Raw genomic sequence first — 17,449 nt, forward strand, 5'->3', positions numbered from 1 at the left:
ACAGTGTATTTCTTAGTTATCTAACAGTACTAGGTGGCTGAACAGGTTAACAGGGTGGTCCTTATGTACACAGTCATTCAGAAACCTAAGCTGATTTTTTGGACACAGCTTCCAGCATACTCCAGTAGTCATCTCAGTTCCAGATACCAGCCTCCAGAAGGAGAAAACAGGATGATGTTTGTATGGGCAAGACCTAGTACCAGCGGCCCAAATCAGTTGTGATCATATTCCACGAGCTCACATTCCACTCAATCACATGACCACACCTCATGCAAGGGAAAATGTTGTCTAGCTGTATACCCAAGAAGAAAATGAGACATGTATTACAGTGAATAGACTCTGACACAAGACCTCATTCCTAACCTCCTGACTGATCCATCCAACTACTTACTCAACATCTTAAACAGCTAACAGTATCTCAAACTTAGCATGCCCAAAACTGAATTCTTGATCTGTGCCTCCCCATCCTCCCTCACACCATTTTCTTACATATCTCACATTCAATCTATCAACAAATACTGTTGAATCTACTCCCTCACCCGTAGATGGAGTCTCGCTCTATTGCCCAGGCTGAAGTGCAGTGGCAAGGTCTCAGCTCACTGCCACCTCTCCCTCCCAGGTTCAAGCGTTTCTCCTGTCTCAGTCTTCCGAGTAGCTGGGATTACAGGTGCCTGCCATCTCACCAGGCTAACTTTTGTATTTTTAGTAGAGACAGGGTTTCACCATGTTGGCCGGGCTGGTCTCAATCTCCTGATCTCAGGTGAGATGCCCACCTCAGCCTCTCAAAGTGTTGGGATTACAGGCATGAGCCACCGTGCCAGGCCAAATCTACTTTCAAAACATCCAAAATCTGACTACTTCTCGGTATTTCTGCTGCCACCAATCTGGCCTAGATCACTGCAAGAGATCCTTCCCTGATTCCCTGGTTTCTACCTTGCCGCTGCAACTTTGGCCTCCTGCTGTTTCTTGAACAGGCAAGCCACATTCCTGACACAGAACCTTTGAACTAATGGGTCCTTTTGTCTGAAATGCTGGCCTCTCCTTTCTCAGCCTTTTATTCAAATCCCTACTTCTCAAGTGAGGTCTACCCTAATCTCCCTATTTTAAATTGCCAGCTACCTCCATTCCAACCCTACCCTGTTTTAACTTTCACTGCTCCACAGTACTTACTACCTTTGAACATACTATATAATTTCCTTTTTGTACGTCTATGGTTTCTCAGCCCCATCCCCCAACACACACACACACCTCGACCAGACAGTAGCTAGATAAGGGTAGAGACCTTTCTTTTCTTTTCTTTTTTTTTTTTTGAGACAGAGTCCTGCTCTGTCACCCAGGCTGGAGTGCAGTGGCGAGATCTCAGCGCACTGCAACCTCCACCTCGCAGGTTCAAGTGATTATACTGCCTCAGCCTCCCGAGTAGCTGGGACTACAGACTCGTGCCACCACGCCTGGTTAATTCTTCGTATTTTTAGTAGAGATGGGGTTTTACTGTATTATCCAGGATAGTCTTGATCTCTCTCAGCCTCCCAAAGTGCTGGGATTACAGGCGTGAGTCATGGCGCCCAGCCTTGTTTTCAAGTGTACTACTAAGCACCTAGATCACCACCCGGCATAGAGTAGGCACTCAAATATTTACTGACTACATGAATACCTGTTGTCCTATGAAATGACTCAATACAAAAGTCACCAATGTAGTTTTGGATGAATGGATAAGCAAATGGTAACCACAGCTTTTAAATACCAAAACACATCATAATTATCAGTTTTCCTATAAATGAACAGTCTTTCTACTGCTATATTTAGAAAGTTTACCTCTTTCCCATGAATTGCTTACTGAACACATGAATCAATATATTGCCACTTCATGTTTCTTTAATTCAATAATGTTTTAAAGTAACATTAATTGAATGTAATCGACACTGAAACAGCTCTAGCACAATCAACAGTCCGACATTAAGAACTGCCATAAGTGTAACTAGAGCCCTGTGCTAGGTATATAATTGAACATTCTTTAAAAAAAAAAAAAAAATTTCTGAAAGGAAAATTTTACATGTATAGTATTTATCTTTTGTCTTAAAAATCAACAGAAAATACTACTATAATTTTGTGAAGGCTTTTATATAGTCATCATCTCACTTTATTTTCATACCACTCCTATGATCTATTTAACGCATTTGGCCTACCAGAAGTTCAGTGCACACCATAAGGAGGGAGGAGGTGAATCAAAGAGATGCCAGTGAAAGGCAAGCATTCACCTAAGTTCTCATGTATAATGAAACTCACTTGAGACTGTGTGACTTACTGTTAGTATGAGAAGGCATGCGCAGGAAGAACATGAGTGGAATATCATCAATGTTAGAGGCAATCATGTAAAAACTAAAGGGAGAAAATAAAAAAAACAGACAAAACTAAAGGGAGATGAACATTTTCAGTGGCTCTGAAATAGGAATATATAAAGACAACTATGAATAATCTCTTCCCTATTTGATGTTCTCTGACATTATTCCCATGGAAGCATATAGTAATGTGTGTAAAAAAAAGTCTTGAGTTATTTCGGAGTAATTATCAATAATACTATATCTTTTTACAATAAAAAAGTTATAAAGGCAATAACTGCTTGCTAGCCACAGAAAAGATTGGATATTTTTATGATGGGAATTAAGTTACCTTCATAAAACATTACCAGAAACTAGCCTAACAAGAACTCTATAAAAATAATTGGGTGAGCGAGTTGAGTCATGCCTGTAATCCCAGCACTTTGGGAGGCCGAGGTGGGTAGATCATGAAGTCAGGAGACAGACCACCCTGGGTAACATGGAGAAACTCCATCTCTACTAAATATACAAAAAATTAGCCAGGCATGGTTGCACACGCCTGTAGTCCACTGCACTCCGGCCTGGGCAACAAAGCAAGACTCCGTCTCAGAATTAATAATAATAATCATACCTACTTAAGACTTAATTACAACTTCACTTCTGACACTTAATAATCTGATTTAATATTAAAAATACATCTGTAAGCCCAAAAAGAAACTTATTTTGCAAAATAAATGGTACAAGGTAGAAAACACAGTTTAAAAATATTAAATCAATAGAGAAACAACCCCAAGCAGTAATTAAATTGTTTTAAATACTCCAAAATAAGTGACTAATTCAAAGTATCCTATCCTAACATTTTATTTTAGTTAAACAGCTCTAAAACTATAAAGTAAAAATGTTTTGGTGTTATTAACTTAAAGAGTATATATTTAGTGCAAGAGAAAACATAAAACAAAAGTATTCCCCAATTTAAATATAATTAAAGTATCTTTTAAAGATATCCACAGCTTTTTACATTTTAAAAACACATTATGTTTGAAACAATAGTTAAAAATAGTTTGCCAAGATATTGTATTACTTTCTCCATGGAAGTGCAGTTTTAAAATCAACAAGGTGAGGCTGGGTGCGGTGGCTCATGCCTGTAATCCCAGCAATATGGGAAGCTAGGGTGAAAGGATCGCTTGAGCCTAGGAGTTGGAGACCAGTCTGGACAACACAGCATCTCTACCAAAAAACCCAATAATTTTTTAAGAAAATACTCTGCAAGGTGACCCCAAAAAAACTGGAACAATACTCCTTGCAACGTGATCAAAAGCCCAGTCAGTTTCTACCTTCCCAATTGTCACCTGACCCTCTATCGGTCAGGTATTCTACACTTCTTCTCTAGAAACAAGTGTTTCCTGATATTTTGTTTTTAAATTATTAAATGAAAATCATGATGAGAAACATCATTTTATACTGTAGGGAAACTCCCTCGGCTAAGCAGTAAAAAGCTATCATCAGTGCAATTTAAAACAAAGTAAAGGGGCCCTATAGGCCACTGGAAAAAGTAGAAATATGACCAACTACTACCATATGCCTTTCCTTAGCAGAAACATAATGATTTAATGATGCCTCTAAGATTAATAAAGACACTAATTCTGAAACACCACAGAACATGACAGGTTTAAAATGGAAAAACTCTTCTAATTAAGATGGAGAATAACATATCTTTCCCAGCCTAATTGACACTTCAGGTGACTTTTTTTGGTTAATAAACAGGTTAACATATTCACTTTTCCCTATACACATTTTGATTACACCTCAATTTTGCAACATGGTAAAAAGGACATGACTGACTTTTCTTACAACCTACTACAATATCTCCTTTCTTATAAAAAAATTTTGATGCAACTTTTACCTGCCACTTTTCATGAACCTCACCACCATATAATTCAAGACAGAGATATGTTAACTACATACTGAAGTCTTCGGCATTTTTGGGTAGAAGACACCTTTGAAAATCTGAAGAAAATTACAGGTCTTCTCCTTCCAAAAGTATGGCAACACAAGAAATTCAAAAGTCAAAGTTCTAAAAATCTTCTGAACTGGATCTACCTAATTTTAAATTTAACTATAAAGCTATGGTAATTAAGGTGGTAGGGTATTGGCCTTAAAAAAACACATACAGATCAATAAAACAGTAGAATCCGAAACTCTCAAACATAAGCAATTGATTTCAATAAAGATGCCAAGGTAATTCGAAAGAAAAGTTAGTCTTTTTGAAAAACGAGAAACAACCGGACAGCCATATGTAAAACAATGAATGAGCCTTAACCACTGTTTCACAATATATACCAAAATTAACTACAAATGATCACAGACCTAAACATAAAAGCAAAAACTATAAAATCCATACAAGAAAACAGAGAAGAAAACTTTTAAGACTTTGAATTAGGCAAAAATTTATCAGCTAGGATACAAAAAGCATAAACTATAAAAGAAAACTGGATAAACCCGACTTCATCAAAAAATAAAATGTCTGGCTGGGAGCAGTGGCTCATGCCTATAATCCTAGCACTTTAGGAAAGTGAGGCGGGCAGATCACTGGAGGTCAGAAATTTGAGATCAGCCTAACCAACATGGTGAAACCCCATTTCTACTAAAAATATAAAAAGTAGTCAGGTGTGGTGGCGGGCGCCTGTAATCTCAGCAACTCGGTAAGCTGAGGCAGGATGCGGCGGTTGCAGTGAACCAAGATCACTCCACTGCACTCCGGCCTGGGTGACAGAGCACGACTCTCTCTCAATAAATAAATAAATAAATCTCATTTTTTACAAAAACAATTATGAACTTTCTATAGACCTCTAACCTATATCTTACTTTCAGAACCTCAGATATAATATATATAGTTTGTCTCCCTTAGACCAGGAGTCAGAACAGTTCAGCCCATGAACTAGCCCACTATTCTGCTTTTGTATAAGCTCACAAGCTAAGAATAATTTTTACACGTTTAAGTGGCTGAAAAAAAATCAAAAGAATATATTTCATGACACATGAAAATGATACAAAATTCAAATTTCAGTGTTCTGAAAATGACTACTGGAACACAGTCGGGCTCATTTGTTTAAATATTGCCTATTAGCTACTTCTGAGCATTGCTGAGGAATTGTTAGAGGGACTGTATGGCCCACAATGCCTAAAATGTCTGCCATCTGATCCTTAAGATTGCTGACCTCTGCCTTAGACACAAGTTGTTGAAATTTTCTACACAGATTACGACACCTGAGAAGATTCATGCCAGGACAAACTCTTCTATACATAGTAGCTTTAAAATTTTCACAGCCATTAAAACCCTTTTTTCAAGGAAACCAACATGTAAAGCAGATAAATGAAGAACTTCAATAGTTACATGGTATAGAGCAGCACTCCCCAACCTTTTTGGGACCAGGGACCAGAGGACAATTTTTCCATGGACAGGCGTATGGGGGGTTTTGGGATGAAACTGTTCCACCTCAGATCATCAGGCATTAGATTCTCGTAAGAAGCATACAATCTAGATTACTCACATGCACAGTTCCTGACAGGGTTCATGCTCCTATGAAAATCTAATGCAGCTGCTGATCTGATAAGGAGGCAGAGCTCTGGAGGTAATACTCACTGGTCTGCCACTCACCTCCTGCTATGTAGGCTGGTTCCTAACAGGCCACAGACTGGTAGGTACCAGTTTGCAGCCAGGGGTTTAGGGACCCCTGGTATAGAGGCACTAAACAGAGCCCTGGGGTAACCTCTGAAGAAGGTCCTTGAAACTCAAAAACAGTGTTTTTCAACCTGCCTGTTGCAGCCAATTTGGCTGTCAATTTAACTAACTGATTTTATGCCTAGCACAAAAAAAGAACTGAATATTATAGAAAATCAGATCACCTCATACCTAGTAAGGCTTTATCCACTAATTCTTTCACCAAATATTTTAGTACCTATGTGCCAGGTATTATTAGATGAAGATTTTAAAAGCACAAAATAGAAAAAAACAGTTTCACCTGTGTATTAGTTCAATGTAAAATTTTTATTATTTACAGCAATAGAACGTTTTTGAAAAACTGTCCTTGAGCTCTGGCGCAATTTGAAAACCACCGTCTCATAGTACATTTGTCCCAAAAGTGCTGTCACGAACTGCAGCTACATTACAAGAATGAAAATGATGGTTTTTTATTTTTTTTTTAAGAGATGGGGTTTCACCATGTTGGCCAGGCTGGTCTCGACCTCCTGACCTCAGGTGATCCACCCACCTCGGCCTCCCAAAGTGTTGGGATTACAGGCATAAGCCACCGCACCCAGCCAAAAACGATGTTTTATTTGATGTTATAGAGCTTCCAGAAGATATAAAGTTAATTGAGTTCAAAGCAATTTTTTATTCTGTATCAATTTTTATATTCTACATTCCCAGGGCCCAGAAAATGAAGTTACTGGGCATCAATATCCCTCTATATGCATAGCCTTGATATGGGAAGGAATAAGAATAGTTTTGGAGTTTTTTTTTTTTTTTAATCCCAAGAGAAAACATGGAAACAAAAATAATCTCAGAGGTTAGACGGGAGAACAAATAATAATTGCTTAATGTTAGGGTAGAGGCTGTATTAAAGAGTTTCTTCTGATTACCATGATAATTAAGTATAATAGTGAATTCCGTTGGTAGCCAAAAGAAATTGAAATAAAACATGGCAATCAATAAAAACAAAAAATGTAAGAAAGAAATGGAACAAATGAGGCTATAGTTTTTCTTCTTATACTAACATGAAGTTATCTATAATACTATGATTTTAAAAAGCACTACTTAACACTTTAAAAAACAGAAAAGCTCCCCAACAGGCTCGCCTATTTGAAATCAGAAGTTCTATAACCAAAGATTTTTTTTTTTTTTTTGAGGCAGGGTCTCACTCTGTTGCCAGTCTAGAGAGCAGTGGTGTGATCATGGCTCACTGCAGCCTCCAACTTCTGGGCTCAAGTGATCCTCCCATCTCAGCTTCCCAAGTAGCTGAGACTACAAGGTGTGAGCCACCACTCCCAGCTCTACTGCCAAGTCTTACTTTACAGAATGACCAATGTAGGTAAAATAGACAAAGAGAATGAGTAAAGGGCTTAAAACAATTTAACTTCTGATAAAGACAAAATCTAGAAAGAGCTACTGCCAAAAAAAAAGTTTTTTTTTTAATGGTAATATGAAGCAGAAAAGTAAGGTGATTAGCCCATACTGGATTTCATAAAACAAGGGGATTATGACACAAAATTTTCAATAGGTATTCAGCTAAATTAACAATATCAAAGTGTCAAAGAAACAAAATGTACTTCTGCAGTTCTGAAAGAAAAAACAATTTTACAATTGGGAGAAAAAGGGAAAAGGAAGAACACAAAAGTAGTCATTGCATTCTCTGACAAGGTGGGCATCAGGTCTTAGAAAATGCCAAAAAACAATGGAACCCATGCTCTCCTTCTCTTCCCCATCACTCATGGAACTTAGGTTTCTAGCTGCTATATCCAGATCCACCTCCTATTCAAAGCAAGGAATAGAAAAACAAGAAAAGTCAGACTGTTCTAGCCTGTTATCCTAATGTAATTTTTCTGGCCTATTATCCAAATACATGTACAATTAAATCAAGTCTGCACTTACATTTACTACATTCAAGGATTCAAGCACCCAGTCCAAAATTTCTTTCTTAGCTGTTTACTGGCAACTGATTCCTTTAATGGCCAATATATATATAAATGACTGACAGATATTCTAAACAGAAAGAGGGGTGAGTGGATGCCTAAAGAAGGGAGTTCAGTAAATAAGGAGAAAGAAAAGAACATAGAAAGGGAATACTAGAAATAACAAAGGCAAACAGCTTTTTTATGATTTTTGCCAAAAGAACACCTTTGAATACATCTGGGTTAAGTATTAACGGTAATAGCCAGAACTGCACAAGCACCTACATTAATGGGAATATCACTTTTCAGGATTATGATGCAATCCAACCTGGCATGGTTCACAAAGATGTATTTTAACACAGTGGACCTCATTATAAAGGAGATTCTATCCCAGAATATTCCCTAGTCAATGCATTATAATTAAACAGTTTAAGATTGACGATCAGAGATCTTGAACACAGAACATAAGAAAATTGTAATTGTAATGCAACTGTGAGAAGCTCCCTTCTACAGAAACAGGACAAGAAGAATAGTAAATATCACACTCTGGTATCATACTTTTTTAAAAAAAGTATTAATTATACCATATGGTTATATCATACAATATACTGCATCACACCATATGGCCATAGGGAAAAAAAATCAGGTAAATGTAAATGGTCAGATGTAAATGTTTAATGCCAAAAGTGTAAGTACATTCATTTGACAAATAGTTAATAAGCACCTGTCATTTAACAGAATATTCTATTTTGAGCACCTACAAAGTATTAATACTACAAATACAGGACATGAAATTTGTTCGTTTCCCAACATATTTTAAAAAGATTAAAATCTACATCCTATGTTCAAGATGTTTGGTAGCGGTAAAAAACTAACAACAACTTAACACCCAAAAAAGATGATTGGTTAAATAAATCACAGTATATCTAATAACACATAAAAAATTTCACTATATTAAGTTTTTTAAAAATACGAAACTACATATGTTATACAAGCATTAAAGAAATAACAGATGGAATGCACCAAAATGTTTATAGTAATAATATCTTAGTGGCAAAATTACCGATGATTTTTTACTTTTTGTACTTATAGTTTTTCTTTTTTCTCTCTCTTTCTCCTTCTTTCTTTCTTGAGATGGAGTTTTGCTCTTGTTGGCCTGGCTGGAGTGCAATGGTGCGATCTTGGCTCTCCACATCCTCTGCCTCCCAGGTTAAAGCAATTCTCCCGCCTCAGCTTCCCGAGTAGCTGGGATTACACGCATGAGCCACCATGCCCAGCTAATTTTGTATTTTCAGTAGAGACAGGGGTTTCTCCATGTTAGTCAGGCTGGTCTCGAACTCCCAACCTCAGGTGATCTGCCTGCCTCAGACTCCCAAAGTGCTGGGATTACAGATGTGAGCCACCATGCCCAGCCTGTACTTATATTTTTTTTAATTTTGACAATGAACTTGCTTTCCCTTTGAAATTACTTTTTTTTTTTTTAGCTGAAATCTCCCTCTGGAAAACTTTTATTTATTTATTATTTATTTAAAAACCTGTATTTTATTGTCAGGTAAAATAAATCTTCATAATAAAATGTGTCATTACCCACATGCAAACCTTCTCATTCTTTCCATGTAATTTGCAATAAGAGATCCCTTTTTTTTTTTTTTTTTTTGAGACGGAGTTTCGCTCTTGTTACCCAGGCTGGAGTGCAATGGCGCGATCTCGGCTCACCGCAACCTCCGCCTCCTGGGTTCAAGCAATTCTCCTGCCTCAGCCTCCTGAGTAGCTGGGATTACAGGCACGTGCCACCATGCCCAGCTAATTTTTTGTATTTTTAGTAGAGACGGGGTTTCACCATGTTGACCAGGATGGTCTCGATCTCTTGACCTCGTGATCCACCCGCCTCGGCCTCCCAAAGTGCTGGGATTACAGGCTTGAGCCACCGCGCCCGGCAAGAGATCCCTTTAAGTGTACATAATAAAGACTTCAAATAAAAGACCACAGTACATTTCAGTTTCCACTGAATTAACATCAACTTCAAATTTAAAATTATTTCTTGGAGGAATTTATTTTGTCATCATGTGTAATGCTGATATTTACGTTCGAGAGACACATTTTCTAATCATACGTCACCCTCCCAGCCAAGTACATTTATTATCAGTTCAGAAGAAAATATAGAGGGAAAATTACTGTTCATCACTAAATATTAAAACTTGGGTAGAGGGGACAGTGGGAAGTATTTGTCTTTTAACCAAATAAAATTAGATATCTTTATAGCTTCAGGGGATATGAATATGCTTTCCAATTACTGGCAATTTATACTTAAATTTAGCTAGCCTAGATGTTCTCAAGCATTGGTACATGGGAGCTGCTCAAGACATGTGCCAAATACAGAAACCCATGGCCCTAGCTCTCACTAAATCAGAATATTCAAGGGGTAGAGTTCCAAATAATCCGGCCCTTTCAAATAAAATAGAAGGGTAGAGCTTTACTCCACAAAAGCCTTCTTTACAGAACTGCAAACTGTTCTATTAACTCTGCAACAAAGTTCCCTATATAAACAATGTTCCCAATATAAACGTTATATTCAGAGAATTACAATTTCATAACCCCAACCCATTACTTTACTCATTGTTTCACTCTGTAGTAGTCTTCAAACGAGATACAATTCAAAACTACACATCTATTACAGAGTAAAATAAAGCCCAGAGGCACCTGTGCCTGGTTAAGACAAAGGCATATCCGATTCCTGGAGAAAACAGACAGCAGATGTGACCCCTAGTATTTATCCATTAAAAACAATGTATCCTAAAAATAAATTTCCATGTCAACGGAAACAAAGATGTTTATAAATAAGAAGGAACGTGGAGGTGTGGAGAAGACAAGAGGAAGCTTCAGAAAGTTAAGTACCAAAAGCCAGGAAACAAGGCAAAATGAATGGTAACTGGAGACAAGGGAAACAGAATAAACTAGGAAATTGAAGTAGTGAAGAGCTTTCTCCTTAGAATCCAAGAAGCTGGGGTAGAGGAACAGGTATTAGAGGAAACTGATCTAAACAGAAATACAAACTGGAAAGTGGAATGGTTTTAAGAAACTAAAAATGAGAAATTTTAGAGCAGATCAAATGATGATAAAGAACACATTTTGGGCATGTAAATAATTTTTATCTAGAAGAGCAGAAAACAAACATTATCATAAACAAGCTGATACTGAATAAAGCAAGCAAGCGTATTGAATGAATTTCCAAAAATGATGCAAAAAAAAAAAAAAAAAACTGCATAGAGAAGAATGGAACGTAATGAGAATTGAGAAGTAAGATCTTAGTAGTAGGTAGGAAAGAGAACTTTGAGCAAAGTCAACAGAATAAGTCACATTACCTAATCAACACTTGTAAACCACAATTATTATACCGTATTTTATTTGTAAAGCATAATAAAGTGTATTGTTTTATGTAATAAAATACCGAATACTTGTAATAAATTTTATGTAATAAAAAACAAAACGTAAGTCATTTGACACAGTGCTAAGAGGCTGAGTAATGCAAAAACAGGCCGAGAAAAGCAAGGACTGAAGAGGAAAAACTAAGAGGAAAAAAAATAGGACAAAAAGGAGGACAACACGAAGAAATCAATCAGACCTATAAAAATGGGTAGGAAAAAAGAGGTGTGAATGCACAATGGAAGACTAGCCAAAAAGTGCCAGTAGTGCAAGGGCGAAAAGAGCCAAGGGAAACCTGATGGAATCTTGACAGCTTCTGGGCTCAGAAAATAAGTAGTTCCAAAGTGTCCAGGAGGAGTTGTGAAGATAACAACAGACAACAATGTCAGGGAGTGGTGAGATGAAGTAGAGGGCCTCAAGTGGACCAGCGTTAAGAGAAGTGCAAAAATGCTCTTAAGTGGGAGCTGGGGTTAGAAGGCAGCCAGGTCGGACAGCTGGAAAATGAGCGGGCAGTAGATGGGAATGGGATGGGGGTTACTAATCAACGACAAAGCACTGACAAACATTAGGAATAAAGGACCAGAGACCAGAAAAGGCATCGAAAACTGCGATTCAGGATTGAAAAAATAAAGACTAAATCAAAATCATCTGCTGGGTAAAACAGGTGAAGAGAAATCCTCAAACAAATAGAAAAGTGAAAAGGGACAACGGCCTAAAAGGGGAGCAGTCGGGGAGAGTAGCGAGGGGAAATGATGCGCCCCATCATCCCCACGACTATGTAAGAATTACACGCGACAGTAACTCGGGCTGTGGTCCCAGCCCCGGCTGCTAACCTATATCCTTCACCTCGAGGCCGCCGCCGCCCCCAACCCTCAACGAGCACATCTAAGAGATGCAGAGCTGGATACCTTAGCCAGTCGTGACCTTCTCGGGCCAACCCTGAGTTTCGCCCCCTATTGATAGCCTCCCGCCTCCCGCTCAACCACCGCTGCCCCAATCCCCACATCTGGGGTGGGGACCAGGGAAACCCCCCGGGCCATTGTGTGTGTTTACGTAGGAAGGCGCCGCATGACGGAGAGGGACGCGGGGGCGATGCCCATCTCTCAGCCGGCGGAGCCGGACTGAGAATGTGGCTGAGGGCACCAAGCCCCCACTGCTGCCTCTTTCCAAAATAAACACCATCCAGCCGCTGAGCCCGGAGTCGGAAGGGCGGCAGGGTGGCGCCGGCACTCACCTCCTCAGGAATAGCAGGGTCCGCAGCCGAAGAGGCCGCGGCGCCGCCGCCGGCGCCGGCCTCGGGTTCCATGTCTCCGTTGAACAGAGCCTGGCCCGGCTCCGCGCCGCCGCCACCGCCACCGCTCGGCGCCGCCATCTTATAACCGAGAGCTGGGGCCCGGGCGGCCGCTGCTGGGCGGGGAGGGGGAAGGGAGGCGGAGAGCTGGGGGAGGCGGAGGCGGAGGCGCGGGGGGCGCGGAGAGGAGCGGCCCAGGCGGCGCCGCGGGCTGAGGGCGCCTGAGCCACCACAGGTACCGGCCCACGGCCCCCGGCGCAGCCGAGCCTGAGGGGATAGGGGGAAGGACGCTAGGCGGTGGGGCGGGGGGAGCGGGGGAAGGGGGCGGAGACGACAAGAAGTCGCCGCGGCAACGGCGTCACTCCCGTGTCACGGTCGTGACGTCACCCGGTGCGTGACGTAATCGGAGGAGCGCCCTCGCGCAGTCGTCAGGGGAGGGTTCTTTCCTTTCTAACCACCCGCGCTCTCACACTTTGCCTCCGCTCCGCCGTTTCCATGGCTCCGATTTCCTACTTTCTTCGCGTCTCCTGCGTCCTCAGCCTGTGCTGTAATGTGGGATTTACTAGAAGAGCAGGGCTCGTGTTCGAGGAGGAGAAGTTGAAATCCTAGAGTGAGGAAGGCGGGGAAGCCCATACTACTTGCTCTTTCCTCTGCAATGAACGTCTCCGTGTCATGAAAATAAGAACTTCAACCCCAAGGTTGAAACAGCCAAACAGAATTTGATGGAAATATATTTAGGAACAGCTAAATTAGCAGTGCGACGCTTGTTTCCTTTTCGTTGAAGAATTCGGCCAGTTAAAATGGATCTAAATGGAAGTCTAAAAGCTTTTTTTTCATTGTTGAGGAATAAAATGTTTTCGTGTATTTTTCGTTTTCCAGATTCATTTAACAGATATCAGTTGAGCACTTTCCATGCCGCAAGGCCTGTATAAGGCACATAGCATTCTAGACATCTGAAGCATCAAAACTAATTTTTATTTTGAAGAAAATCACCCAAAATATTTTATGTACTTTGTGCCTTTCATGAACAGAACATTCCAAGCATTCTCTGCAAACTATGCATGAAAACAATTGGGAGAGAAGAGGTCCATTATCTTTGAGAAGCCCAATTACAGAATGGGATTCAATTCATTATTAAAAATACATCTATCTAATAAAATTAATAAATAATTGGAAAAGGAAAGCTTAAGGAGGAGTGAAATTTGGGAACGAGAAACAATTACTGTGGGCTCCCAATTGCTTGAAGTGAATCACCGAAGTAACCTAGTCATGAAAAGCTAAGTGGTTTCTGCCTTTTAGTACTTCCCATGATGGGGGAAGTCACCAGCGACCTCCTTATTGTATTTTGGATGATTAAAGAAATAGAAAACAACTGTCCTACTGACTTCTGAAACAGGGTGTCTGCATATTGATTAGGGTCACCATAAGCCTGGGAGCTGATGCTTACTTTCAAGGTAAAGAATGGTGTGTGAGTCTGCTTGATGAATCAGAATACTAGTATTCCTCTACATTGAAAAAAATATAACCTGTAAGATGAACATTGTAGGCCACACATGGTGGCTCACACCTGTAATCCCAGCACTTTGGGAGTCGGAGGTGGGTGTATCACCTGAAGCCAGGAGTTCAAGACCAGTCTGGCCAACATGGTGAAACCTTGTCTCTTCTAAAAATACAAAAAATTGGCCTGGTGCAGTGGCTCACACCTGTAATCCCAGCATTTTGGAAGGCCGAGGCAGGCGGATCACCTGAGGTCAGGAGTTCAAGACCAACCTGACCAACATGAGAAACCTCGTCTTTACCAATAACACAAAAATTATCTGGGTGTGGTGGCACTTGCCTGTAATCCCAGCTATTTGGGAGGCTGAGGCACGAGAATCACTTTAATATGGGAGGTGGAGGTTGTGGTGAGCCAAGATTGTACCCTTGCACGCCAGCCTGGGCAACAAGAACTAAACTCTGTCTCAAAAAACAAACAAAAAACCCCCCAAAATTAGCCTGGCATGGTGGTGCACACTTGTAATCCCAGCTAGCTACTCAGGAGTCCAAGGCAGGAGAATCACTTGAACCTGGGAGGCAGAGGTTGCAGTGAGCCGAGATCATGCCACTGCAGTCTAGCCTGGGCGACAGAGCCAGACTCTGTCTCAAAAAAAAAAAAATAAAATAAAAAATAATAAATTTAAATCAAAAGGTGGCTTGGTAAATGTAGAGTAAATGATCGCAAAAGATGATGTCATCAGGCTAAACTAATCTGAAGCACCCTTCTTTACTATAAAGACATACCCAGAAGCAGACTGAAATAGCACCATTAGCCAGTCCTGGCACCATTTCCTCTTTCATTATCCATTCATCAGAAACACAACTGGCAAGAATTTTTAATTCTCTAACTGTCCTATTTCATTTTTTAAAAATTAGTTGCTAAAAATGTAATATCATTATAACACTTCCTTATAACATCGAAAGTCTTAAGGATTTTTTTCTCCCATTGGTTCCATTTTGAATTCTAGCCTTATTTGTCAGCATCAATCTGTAGTTCAGATCTTCTGTGATTATTTCTCCACAGGATGACTAGTGTCATCCATTTAATATTGATTCTTCTTAGCGTCTACTCATTCGACATTTTCTGACCTTGCCTTAAAATTCTGGATATATCCTATTTTACTTCCTTAGGCCATTCTACAGTCCTGCAGTATCCAGATGAGAAACAACAGGGAAAGCATAAACTTTGGAGTCCAAAGATCAGGATTTTAGTGTCAGCACTCCACACCTTAGCTATACAATCTCAAAGCAGGTAAGCTTAAATCCCTGTTTGTTGTGTTGTTTTTTAATCTATAAAATGAAGTTTATAATAATGCTAGTCCAACCTGCCTAACTTTATCATTGTGAGGATTAAACATGATACTTTTGCTCTCTAAAAAGTATAAAATTACCCTGTCAGTCAGAATTCAGACAAGCATAGCAAAGATGGCTTATCTCTGCTCCATGATGTTTGGGGCCTCAGCTGGGAAGACTCAATGTCTCAGTGGTTGGACTGAAAGCCTTTGGTGGCATATTTTCTGACATGGCTGGTGGTTGAAGGTGGGACCTCAGGTGGGGCAGTGAGCCAGAATACCTAAACCTACTCATATGTGACCTGAGCTTCCTCCTAGAATGGCTGCCTCAGAGTAGTCAGACTTTTTATGAAGCAGCTCAGGGCTTCAAATGTTAGTGTTTCAGTAAACAAGGTTAAAGCTGTATTGCATTCTATAATCTATTCTCCAAAGCCACATGGCATGATTTCTGCTGCATCATTTTATATTATAAGCAAATCACCAAGTCTCGTTCAAATTCAAGGAAAGGGAATATAGAGCCCACTTCTCAATGAAGTGTCAAACAATTTGCAGCCATGTTTTAAAACCACTACAGGTTGTGTTTAGAATAATAAACTGGCTACTCCATAGCCACACACACACACCTTCTTTTAAAGCGTTCTATACCAGTCAACTTTCTCTCCTCTTTATTACTAGGAATCACCAAGACACATCTCAGTATTTGGCTGTGTCCCCACCCAAATCTCATCTTGACTTCCTATGTGTTGTGGGAGGGACCCGTGGGAGGTGATTGAATTATGGGAGTAGGTCTTGCTTGTGCTGTTCTCATGACAGTGAATGAATCTCATGATAGTGAATGAGTCTCATAAGATCTGATGGTTTTAAAAATGGGAGTTTCCCTGCACAAACTCTCTTTGCCTGCAGCCATCCATGTAATATGTTGACTTGCTCCTTCTTGCCTTCTGCCATGATTGTGAGGCTTCCCCAGCCACATGGAACTGTAAGTCCAATTAAACCTCTTCCTTTTGTAAATTGCCCAGTCTAGGGTATGTCTTTATCAGCAGTGTGAAAACAGACTCATACAGTATGGTAATAAACATGCCCTTACCTTATTTTTTCAGCTTCTGAGGCCTCTACTGCATGCAAAAATAGATGCAAGTCCTTTGCTATTGGACACAGCCTGTCTTCTGAGCACCTCTCCCAAACCCCTAGTGCTGCCATAGGCCGTGTTGATGTGCTGAAACCCTCTACAAAAAACCCTGAACAAAACAGTGTTCCTGCAGCCCGTAATGAGCTAAGCCAGTGTGTATTCTGAGCCAAAACTAAACACCTCCCTTTTGTGTTGTAGTGTGCCATATGGGCATCAAAGCAGCATTATCTTGCATTCTAAAGTCTTACAGACATTTTAATCAACACAGCTCTTTTAGGTTTTATTCAAAATCCCCTTTTGCCCTAAGGCATTCGTGTATTCACAGGAAGCTGGAAAACAAATCTAGGTGAGAGGCACCGCTCTGAGCATTGCTTCAGTTGATGACCGAGACACTGTTCAGAGCTTTACCGCTAGGTCTGACCCTTTCTTCCGCAGACACGAGTTTACTTCCAACCAGCATTTCTATCTCAAATTCTGCATTCTATTATAATAGACCCTGGAGAGTCCCACCAGCCAGCCAGGCCTGCCTAGCTAGGTCTGATCCCACACTGATATGATCAACTACTGGAAAACAAATAAGCAGCCTCTAGGAAGCTTCTGCAGCTCCAATCAGATTCAATGATGTATAACTGATCATAGTTCAATGTTTTCTTTATAAATCAAGGTCATTATTATGAATAACAATACTTCCTGCATTGTTTAATAGAGGGCTGCTTCCAGAAGCTATTTAGGTGTGAACAGAAAGCAGAATTATAGAGTTGATTCAGCACAACTCTCCGGAGAAATGCTC

At 40.2% G+C, this 17,449-nt stretch overlaps 1 protein-coding gene across 4 annotated transcripts in view; it reads right to left on the minus strand.

The window, feature by feature from the left end:
• BRAF (B-Raf proto-oncogene, serine/threonine kinase) overlaps positions 1–12,990 on the minus strand; it is a 203,603-nt gene extending 190,613 nt beyond the window's left edge. For 3 of the 4 annotated variants that reach the window (XR_001816831.2, XM_017499757.2, XM_037728266.1), the window contains exon 1: positions 12,646–12,990. Coding sequence is in view for 3 of the 4 variants with exons in the window: in XM_017499757.2 (XP_017355246.1) it covers positions 12,646–12,783 (138 nt within the window). In the remaining variant the exon portion in view is untranslated. The remainder of the gene's footprint in view (positions 1–12,645) is intronic. The other variant, XM_017499754.2, reaches the window with a different exon arrangement.
• Between the last annotated feature and the right edge of the window lie 4,459 nt (positions 12,991–17,449).

This window comes from Cebus imitator, unplaced genomic scaffold (assembly GCF_001604975.1).
Source record: "Cebus imitator isolate Cc_AM_T3 unplaced genomic scaffold, Cebus_imitator-1.0 Scaffold260, whole genome shotgun sequence".
Classification (NCBI taxonomy): domain Eukaryota; kingdom Metazoa; phylum Chordata; class Mammalia; order Primates; family Cebidae; genus Cebus; species Cebus imitator.